This window comes from Dendropsophus ebraccatus, chromosome 6 (assembly GCF_027789765.1).
Source record: "Dendropsophus ebraccatus isolate aDenEbr1 chromosome 6, aDenEbr1.pat, whole genome shotgun sequence".
NCBI classification, from domain to species: Eukaryota; Metazoa; Chordata; class Amphibia; order Anura; family Hylidae; genus Dendropsophus; species Dendropsophus ebraccatus.
The window spans coordinates 3,198,043-3,208,923 of record NC_091459.1 but is presented as its reverse complement, the minus strand read 5'-3'; the positions used below and the strand labels follow the sequence as shown (position 1 = coordinate 3,208,923).

Here is a 10,881-nt window from a genome sequence, read left to right as displayed (position 1 = left end):
TACTAGATCTCTGTATGGGTTAGGCTTAGTTACCTCAGGACATGCTGACAAGGTTGGGCGGTTACACCTTTCACCTGACACATCACTGACATCGGCTTTGGGTCTTTCATCTAAATACATTTTCTGACCTGGAACCTTTGACAATCCGGCTCTATGGCTGTCACAGCTTCATATTCTTGATAGAGAAATCTCAGACCAGACTTGCCCTCCCTCAGTAGCCGCCACCAGAGGTCACCGCATCCAGCTGAGCCGATATAGTAGTATCAGCTGCAGGAACATGTCACACTGCGGCCGTTGTTTATACACTGTGTGACCATATGGGAAAATCTTATATAATAGTCCAGTATCCATGATTGTCAGCAGAAAGTAATATATACGAGACATATACATACATGATACAGGATTAGGATTGGTCACCAGTGTGGTGTATAGACCAGGAGTAGACACTGTCACTTATAATATTCAGTATTAATGCTATGGTAATAAGATCATCATCATCATCATCGTCTTCTTCCTCCATCTGAGCTCACACCGATTCATCTCCCCCACAGGTCGGGATTCTCTGCTGAACAATCCTGCAGCTTAAACTGCTTTTCCTGCCATCCTCTAAATTATAATCCCTGGTATGAAATGAAGAATGGAGAGCTTTGTATCTGAGGCCTCATGTCTCCTCCTATATGCCCCCTCCTATATGTCTCCTCCTATATGTCCCCTCCTCTATGTCTCCTCCTATATGTCCCCTCCTATATGTCCCCTCCTATATGTATCATCCTATATGTCCCCTCCTCTATGTCTCCTCCTATATGCCCCCTCCTATATGTCCCCTCCTATATGTCTCATCCTATATGTCCCCTCCTCTATGTCTCCTCCTATATGCCCCCTCCTATATGTATCATCCTATATGTCCCCTCCTATATGTATCATCCTATATGTCCCCTCCTCTATGTCCCCTCCTATATGTCTCCTCCTATATGTCTCCTCCTATATGTCTCCTCCTATATGTCCCCTCCTATATATCCCCTCCTATATGTCTCCTCCTATATGTCCCCTCCTATATGTCTCCTCCTCTATGTCCCCTCTTATGTCTCCTCCTATATGTTCCCTCCTCTATGTCCCCTCCTATATGTCTCCTCCTCTATGTCCCCTCCTATATGTCTCCTCCTCTATGTCCCCTCTTATATGTCTCCTCCTATATGTTCCCTCCTCTATGTCTCCTCCTATATGTCCCCTCTTATATGTCTCCTCTATATGTCCCCTCCTATATGTCTCCTCTATATGTCCCCTCCTTTATGTCTCCTCTATATGTCCCCTCCTATATGTCTCCTCCTATATGTCCCCTCCTATATGTCTCCTCTATATGTCCCCTCCTCTATGTCCCCTACTATATGTCTCCTCCTATATGTCCCCTCTTATATGTCCCCTAGTATATGTCCCCTCCTATATGTCCCCTCCTATATGTCTCCTCCTATATGTCCCCTCTTATATGTCCCCTACTATATGTCCCCTCCTATATGTCTCCTCTATATGTCCCCTCCTATATGTCTCCTCCTATATGTCTCCTCCTATATGTCCCCTCCTATATGTCCCCTCCTATGTCTCCTCCTATATGTCTCCACCTATATGTCTCCTCCTATATGTCCCCTCCTATATATCCCCTCCTATATGTCTCCTCCTATATGTCCCCTCCTATATGTCTCCACCTATATGTCTCCTCCTATATGGCCCCTCCTATATGTCCCCCACCTATATGTCTCCTCCTATATGTCCCCTCCTATGTCTCCTCCTATATGTCCCCTCCTATATGTCTCCACCTATATGTCTCCTCCTATATGTCCCCTCCTATATGCCCCCTCCTATATGTCTCCTACTATATGTCCCCTCCTATATGTCTCCACCTATATGTCTCCTCCTATATGTCCCCTCCTATATGTCTCCTCCTATATGTCCCCTCCTATATGTCTCCACCTATATGTCCCCTCCTATATGTCCCCTCCTATATGTCTCCACCTATATGTCTCCTCCTATATGTCCCCTCCTATGTCCCCTCCTATATGTCCCCTCCTATATGTCTCCTCCTATATGTCCCCTCCTATATGTCCCCTCCTCTATGTCCCCTCCTATATGTCTCCTCCTATATGTCTCCACCTATATGTCTCCTCCTATATGTCCCCTCCTATGTCTCCTCCTATATGTTCCCTCCTATATGTCCCCTCCTATATGTCTCCTCCTATATGTCCCCTCTTATATGTCCCCCTCCTATATGTCCCCTCCTACATGTCTCCTCCTATATGTCTCCTCCTATATGTCCCCTCCTACATGTCTCCTCCTATATGTCTCCTCCTATATGTCCCCTCCTACATGTCCCCTCCTATATGTTCCCTATTTTTTGTCTGCTCTTTATATGTCCATCTTTGTTTTGTCCTCTTTATTTACCCCCCCCCCCCCATTAAATCCTGATAACCATGCTAACATCTGTGGTTGTTTCTCTTTATCTTCTCTCTCTCTCCCCCCCTCTCTCTCTCCCTCTCTTTATCTTCTCTCCCCGCCCTCTCTCTCTCTTTATCTTCTCTCCCCCCCCCCCTCTCTCTCTCTTTATCTTCTCTCTCTCCCCCCTCTCTCTCTCTCCCTCTCTTTATCGTCTCCCCCCTCTCTCTCTCCCTCTCTTTATCTTCTCTCCCTCCCCCCTCTCTCTCCCTCTCTTTATCGTCTCTCCCCCCCCTCTCTCTCTTTATCTTCTCTCTCCCCCCCTCTCTCTCTTTATCTTTTCTCTCTCCCCCCCTCTCTCTCTCCCTCTCTTTATCGTCTCCCCCCTCTCTCTCTCCATCTCTTTATCTTCTCCCCCCCCCTCTCTCTCTCTCTCTTCTCTCTCTCCCCCTCGCTCTCTCTCCCTCTCTTTATCGTCTCCCCCCTCTCTCTCTCCCTCTCTTTATCTTCTCTCTCTCTCCCCCCTCTCTCTCCCTCTCTTTATTTTCTCTCCCCCCCCCCTCTCTCTCTCTCTCTCTCCCCTCTCTCTCTCCCTCTCTTTATCTTCTCTCCCTCCCCCCCTCTCTCTCCCTCTCTTTATCGTCTCTCCCCCCCTCTCTCTCTTTATCTTCTCTCTCCCCCCCTCTCTCTCTCTTTATCTTCTCTCTCTCCCCCCCCTCTCTCTCTCTCCCTCTCTTTATCGTCTCCCCTCTCTCTCTCTCCCTCTCTTTATCTTCTCTCCCCCCTCTCTCACTCCCTTCTCTCCGTACCCCTCTCTCTCTCTCTCCCTCTCTTTATCGTCTCCCCCCCTCTCTCTCTCCCTCTCTTTATCTTCTCTCTCTCCCCCCTCTCTCTCTCCCTCTCTTTATCTTCTCTCCCTCCCCCCTCTCTCCCTCTCTTTATCGTCTCTCCCCCCCTCTCTCTCTTTATCTTCTCTCTCCCCCCCTCTCTCTCTCTTTATCTTCTCTCTCTCCCCCCCCTCTCTCTCTCCCTCTCTTTATCGTCTCCCCCCTCTCTCTCTCTCTCTCCCTCTCTTTATCGTCTCCCCCTTCTCTCTCTCCCTCTCTTTATCTTCTCTCCGTCCCCCCCTCTCTCTCCCTCTCTTTATCGTCTCTCCCCCCCCCCTCTCTCTCTCTTTATCTTCTCTCTCCCCCCCTCTCTCTCTCTTTATCTTCTCTCTCTCCCCCCCTCTCTCTCTCCCCCTCTCTTTATCGTCTCTCCCCCCTCTCTCTCTCTCTCTCCCTCTCTTTATCGTCTCCCCCCTCTCTCCCTCTCTTTATCTTCTCTCCCCCCCCCTCTCTCTCTCTCTCTCTCTCTCCCTGCAGTGATAACGTGTACATTGCTGTGTGATAGGTAACTGCACCATTCCCTTATAGACGCAGTCTTGTTCTTGCTGATAGGTTTCCGCTACCCCGGTGTTATGGGATCTCACCACTAAAAATCCAGGAATCCAAAAAAAATGTCTTTCATTGTAATCAAAGGGTTTAATGCAAAAATAATCGAAGGGATTTGCTTAGTGCTGATTTTTCATGATATTTTATATCATTCTAACCGTAATGCCATGTGTTCCTGTAGCTCGTCCACCGTTTCCTCTATAAGGGAAATCTAAGACTACAGAGAAAATACAATATAACATGCACCAAGTATATACAGCTTAGTGCGTAGTCACGTTGTGTATTTTATGGCGGACATGGACTCCTCTCCGCTGAGATTGTCTCATTGTATCCCGAGGAGACCTGCGCTGCTTGAGTGACGGCCGCCATAAAATAACGTCAAACAAAGCGATAAGTAATTCTCATGTAATTCAGCCGGAAATTCTTAATTTTATTTTTTAATCAGTTACCTGTTGAGTTCAAATGTTGCGGCTTCCATGAAACACGGCCAGCACGGACGTGGAAGCCCTGTAGTGGATTCTCTGCCCGTCCGATTAGGGTCCCAGTGGTGACCCCCACATTAATGATAAGCTATAGGCAAGAGATGGGCACGCTGATGGAGATCTGTAGGAAATCTATATAGGACTCCTGTCACCTGTCACATCCTCTATCACCTAATAAAAGTTTAGGCAGGTAAATTCCCCCATAATCCTTCCATTGGCTGCAATCTGATTGTATGGAGCTGATCACATGGAGCCATGCCCAGATTTCCCCAATAAACTTGAACTTCTGTAACTATTATTGGCCGGGGAAGAGACTGCACCTAATGGCTGCCGGCTCCAGTAGGAGTTACGTATTAGCACTGAAGTTCGGGTCTGTCAGTCATTTATTGCTTCTTATCAGATCCATCAGTTGCCAGAAGTCATCTCTGTTACATTACCTGTCATTTGGACTAAAATTCCAGTGATTGTAACTAGAAAAATGATGACACCAAAAGCTGCTGTATGTCCTGCAGAAAATGGTGTATTCTCTCCAATCTTCCAGTCCTTATCAGCTGCTGTATGTTCTGCAGGAGGTGGTCTATTTTCTCCAGTCTGACACAGTGCTCTCTGCTGCCACCTCTGTCCATGTCAGGAACTGTCCAGAGCAGCAGCAAATCCCCATAGAAAACAACTCCTGTTCTGAACAGTTCCTGACATGGACAGAGGGGGCAGCAGAGAGCACTGTGTCAGACTGGAGAGAATACACCCCTTCCTGTAGAACATACAGCAGCTGATAAGTATTGGAAGACTAGAGATTTTTATATAGAAGTAAATTACAAATCTACATAACATTCTGAAACCAGTTGATTGGAAAGAAAATGATTTTTGCTGGAGTACCCCTTTAAATACTACATAGTATAATAAACCTGATCTCAGCTGTTGTCTTTCAGCACTTAATATTATCACTAGTCATAAGGTTAAAGTTCACCACAGTTGTCATTAACATTGAACTCCACCATCCCTGCTGTGCATGACACCTACTTCTAAGCAAACAGTGAGCTGCTCTTACTTCATAGATGGATCAAGCTGCTTTTGTCCTGACATGTTCTGTCATTCTGAATTCTAACATTAAATCACTTGTGGTGTCCTAAGATAAGTAAATAGGCGTTATCTTTAATATTTAACTGACTTAAAGGGGTACTCTGGTAAAAAAAAAATTTTTCTTTGAAATCAACTGGTGTCAGAAAGTTATATAGTTTGGAAATTATTTCTAGTAAAGAATCTTTAATCTTCCAGTACTTATCAGCTGCTGTGTGTCATCCACGTAGACAACGATATGTAGGACATACAGCAGCTGATGAGTACTGGAAGAATTGACATTTTTTTATAGAAGTAAGTTACAAATCTATATAACTTTCTGAAACCAGTGGATTTGAAAGTAATTTTTTGTGAACTTCCCCTTTACATTCGAACGATGAAAGATTTTTTCTTTGCACAATAATCAGTCAGTGTAAAAGCCCCCTAAATAAATCATTATACGTCCATGTATCTGGAGATACATATCAGTGTGATCAGGTGGTCAGGCTGCTCTACGTGTACGGACACACTCACCAGCGCATATTTTACTGTTATTTCTCTAGTTTAAATCATGTTTTTCTTTTTTTTTTCAGGGCAAATCGAAAGGATGCGTCACGTGACTGGGACCCCAATGCCGGTACGTAGTAATGGCGTCTCCTCCTCTGATGGGATCCCCACACCCAGTCTCTATTTCCTGACAGGAGAACACTCGGTAGATCATCCCGGAGTCCGGTTATCTCCGATACGAGAGACGTGACCTCTGACCTCCCCCTGTTTATTGTCTCCGGGGCTGTAACCCCTGGACTTCAGCTCTAATCATCCCGAGTGAATGACAACAAAATAGACACTTTGCCCCCAGATAGCAAATATGTAACCATTTATTCCCCACCATTTCCAGGATTTAGTTAGACAAGACGAGAGGCGTCCCATATGCAGAGATGAGCGGTGTCCGTGATAAGGACGTTACACCAGGGGCTGAAATACGGGAAATTACACGGACTTAGTTAATGAATGGAATGGGCCTGTTATAATGGGCCTAGATCTGTGCTGGAAACATTTCATGGTATTCGGTGATACTCCGCTTTTATAATGATGGGATACAACTACTTGAGGTTAAAGGGGGATTCCAGGAAAAATCTAATTTTCTCCTACCCACAGGATAGGGAAAAGTAAGAGATTGTGGGGGGGTCTGACCTCCGTAGCCCTCACTGATCTCCGTATCTGCCATGGCATTTGTGTAATAAATAGAGGTACAGCATGTCACCCCAAGAGCTGAGGACGTCGCTGTTCCAGGTTACTCTGCTCCTTCTGAGCCGGGGGTCATGTGCCGTACCTGCAGCTCTATTCATAATACAGATGCCGGGACCTCGCTACAGAGATCAGTGACGGGTACAGAGGTCAGACCCCCCACAGTCTCTTACTTTTCTAGGGGAAGACTGGATCTTTTCTGGAATACCCCTTTAATATTCACAGATCACATCATAGAACATAACAGTGGAGGTGGGGTGACCCCAGGCAGGGAGTCTATGTGGTGGAGGGGCCAGCTGGTTGCTGTAATCCCTGGGCCGGTGCAGATGGACTCCATGTACTGTCCTCACAGCCAGAACTATTTATATCAATGGGGATTTGCACACGTAATCGCCGTCTCTGACTCCGGGTCGCTCCTATGGTGTTTTTTTACTGAAGCAGAATAAAGGTTTAAGGGAATTTTTTTACTTTTCTATTTATATTAATCCTGTCTAGAGATGAAAAAAGTTACAGTAACTTCAGGTTTGCGCAAATCCGACTGCTCGACATTTGACTCCTGCTGTCTGGAAAACAGAGATACAGCCTATGGCATGAATACAGTCTATGGCTATGTTCACTCAATGTATAACACCGTCTGTTGCATAGTAACAGGCGGTGATACATTGCCGGCCGTCAGGCAGCATTCGCCATGTACCTGCAGCCGATACTGCTGCAGAAACATGAATTTTTTTACTATTGAATAGCAGGTACCGTTGGGTTTGCCCGCAAATCAATTGACCATTCTCTACAATGTAAAGTACGACTGCTGGACGTACATTACATTGTTTAAACAGCTATTTTTTGTGGACACAGCGTCTGGAAATAATAGGCATGTTCTAAAGAACGGGCGATAAAATAGTGATGATGGAACACAGTTGGCGCCATTGCATTGAATTAAATGTAGAAAAGAACGGATGCTGATTCCATTTCAATCAGTGTCTGTTCTGTTCCTCACTGGTCTAGAGCCAAGCTAGAACCCCTCCTCACCGGTCTAGAGCCAAGCTAGAACCCCTCCTCACTGGTCTAGAGCCAGGCTAGATCTCCTCCTCATCGGTCTCTCCTCCTCACCGGTCTAGAGCCAGGCTAGAACACCTCCTCACTGGTCTCTCCTCCTCACCGGTCTAGAGCCAGGCTAGAACCCCTCCTCACTGGTCTAGAACCAGGCTAGATCTCCTCCTCACCGGTCTAGAGCCAGGCTAGAACACCTCCTCACTAGTCTAGAGCCAGGCTAGAACACATCCTCACCCGTCTAGAGCCAGGCTAGAACCCCTCCTCACTGGTCTAGAACCAGGCTAGAACACCTCCTCACTGGTCTAGAGCCAGGCTAGAACCCCTCCTCACCGGTCTAGAGCCAGGCTAGAACCCCTCCTCACCGGTCTAGAGCCAGGCTAGAACACCTCCTCACCGGTCTAGAGCCAGGCTAGAACCCCTCCTCACCGGTCTAGAGCCAGGCTAGAACCCCTCCTCACCGGTCTAGAGCCAGGCTAGATCTCCTCCTCACCGGTCTAGAGCCAGGCTAGAACACCTCCTCACCGGTCTAGAGCCAGGCTAGAACCCCTCCTCACCAGTCTAGAGCCAGGCTAGAACCCCTCCTCACCGGTCTAGAGCCAGGCTAGATCTCCTCCTCCCTGGTCTAGAGCTAGGCTAGATCTCCTCCTCACCGGTCTAGAGCTAGGCTAGAACACCTCCTCACCGGTCTAGAGCCAGGCTAGAACACCTCCTCCCTGGTCTAGAGCCAGGCTAGATCTCCTCCTCACCGGTCTAGAGCCAGGCTAGAACACCTCCTCACTGGTCTAGAGCCAGGCTAGAACCCCTCCTCACCGGTCTAGAGCCAGGCTAGATCTCCTCCTCACCGGTCTAGAGCCAGGCTAGAACACCTCCTCACTGGTCTAGCGCTATGCTAGATCTCCTCCTCCCTGGTCTAGAGCTAGGCTAGATCTCCTCCTCCCTGGTCTAGAGCCAGGCTAGAACACCTCCTCACTGGTCTAGCGCTATGCTAGATCTCCTCCTCCCTGGTCTAGAGCTAGGCTAGAACCCCTCCTCCCTGGTCTAGCGCCAGGCTCCAACTCCCTAACATCAGGTGTGTTGTGTGTGAGAGTAGAGCAGGTTAAACCTTCCCACATAACTGCAGCTGTGCACAAGGGGAAGTGAGACACCTAGTGGCTGGAGTAGGGCGCAGCAGCTAACTGCACTAACTGTGACACCTGACAGAAACACTATTACCTGGGTGTAAAGAACAAAGAAACACGTAGTGGGACACTGCGCACTGTGGATGCTCTTACAGTCTAATAAGGCCCAGCAGTCTAATAATGGCCCCTGTGTCCAATACCCTGATTGCCCCCTCCCCCTTCTCTTCCATTCATCGGGGGCCTCACGTGTCTAATGATGATATTATTTCTGGTCCCTTCAGATTACATAACATACTGCAACTTCAATGACAACTCTAAGCCATTGTGTGACTGGAAGCAAAGCTATGATGGAACAGACGACGCGGACTGGATCAGAGCTAAATACTGCACGCCCACGGACGGCACCGGCCCGGACGGAGACTTTCCTGATGGATGTAAGATCATTGTATCCGCTCTGTCTACTCCACATGGTCGTCATTCACGAACCACTAAACTAAAGAGAGCGAGACGCAGAATCAGAAGCCGCGGACAGGCCGGGGTCACAGTCCTTTAACGGATCTGGTTTTATATGGTTACCTTTATCGTACACAAAAACGTGGTCAATCAGGTGTTTGTTACGCTAAACAAAAAAAGGAAAAAAATCAAACAAACATCCGTATCGATCCGTTTTTATTTTGATAATTGAAGTCAGTGGAAAAACAGATCAAATAGGATGGTGCACAATTGCATCTGATTTTACACCTGTCCCCCCCCCCCCCCAAATAAAACTTTACACGGACTGCAGAAACCCAATGTGAACCCGGCCTAAGACCAACATCTGTATTCAGAGAGTCTAGCCATGTTTCTGGGAGGATGGCTCCTCCGTCAGTCATCTGCATAGTACACCTATACATAGTCATGCTGTATGAGGCAGATTCTCACATAATAATAATAATAATAATAATAATAATAATAATAATAATAATAATAATGATGATGAAGATGATGATGATGATGATGACGCCATTTTCTTTCCTTCCTAGTTGGGTACTATCTGTATCAGGAAGCCACCAACTTAATCATGGGAGAAAGAATAAGGCTGGACAGCCGGCTGCTGGTGGTCAGTGGGGATGTCTGTATAGATTTCTGGTACCACATGCATGGCTCCGAAGATGAGAACCAGCTCAACGTCATTGTTAAGGATGACAATACGTCCCATGTTGTTTGGCAAAGAACAGGACAGCAGGGCTCCGACTGGTTGTATGGCTCAGTCACGTTCTCTGTACCGAGGGAAACTGATATCCAGGTAAAGGCAAATTATTGTTATTAATCAGCAAATCCCAGCTGTAAGATGTGCTGAACTTATTGCTTCTAATAGATTGGCGCCATCTAGTGGATCTTCAGCTAACTGTCCGTGTTCTGCTGCTCTCCTGTGTTTCTATTTGTTTCTATGTAAACTCTAGCAGCAAAAGCGTGTCCCCTGCCCCCTCACATTAGCACTGCTCAGTGTATTTCTGTCCCCTGCCCCCTCATACTGCTCAGTGTATTTCTGTCCCCTGCCCCCTCATACTGCTCAGTGTATTTCTGTCTCCTGCCCCCTCATACTGCTCAGTGTATTTCTGTCCCCTGCCCCCTCACATTAGCACTGCTCAGTGTATTTCTGTCTCCTGCCCCCCCTCATACTGCTCAGTGTATTTCTGTCCCCTGCCCTCTCACACTGCTCAGTGTATTTCTGTCCCCTGCCCCCTCATACTGCTCAGTGTATTTCTGTCCCCTGCCCCCTCATACTGCTCAGTGTATTTCTGTCTCCTGCCCCCTCACACTGCTCAGTGTATTTCTGTCTCCTGCCCCCTCATACTGCTCAGTGTATTTCTGTCCCCTGCCCCCTCACACTGCTCAGTGTATTTCTGTCTCCTGCCCCCTCTCACACTGCTCAGTGTATTTCTGTCCCCTGCCCCCTCATACTGCTCAGTGTATTTCTGTCTCCTGCCCCCTCACACTGCTCAGTGTATTTCTGTCTCCTGCCCCCTCATACTGCTCAGTGTATTTCTGTCTCCTGCCCCCTCTCACACTGCTCAGTGTATTTCTGTC

At 47.4% G+C, this 10,881-nt stretch overlaps 1 protein-coding gene across 6 annotated transcripts in view; it reads left to right on the top strand.

Moving 5' to 3' along the window:
* Positions 1-556: 556 nt before the first annotated feature.
* LOC138795392 (uncharacterized) overlaps positions 557-10,881 on the top strand; it is a 145,471-nt gene continuing 135,146 nt past the window's right edge. For all 6 annotated transcript variants that reach the window (XM_069974397.1, XM_069974402.1, XM_069974398.1 and 3 more), the window contains exons 1-4: positions 557-623; positions 5,989-6,032; positions 9,093-9,245; positions 9,834-10,096. In XM_069974397.1, the coding sequence (XP_069830498.1) occupies positions 9,872-10,096 (225 nt within the window). In that variant the 5' untranslated portion in view covers positions 557-623; positions 5,989-6,032; positions 9,093-9,245; positions 9,834-9,871. The remainder of the gene's footprint in view (positions 624-5,988; positions 6,033-9,092; positions 9,246-9,833; positions 10,097-10,881) is intronic.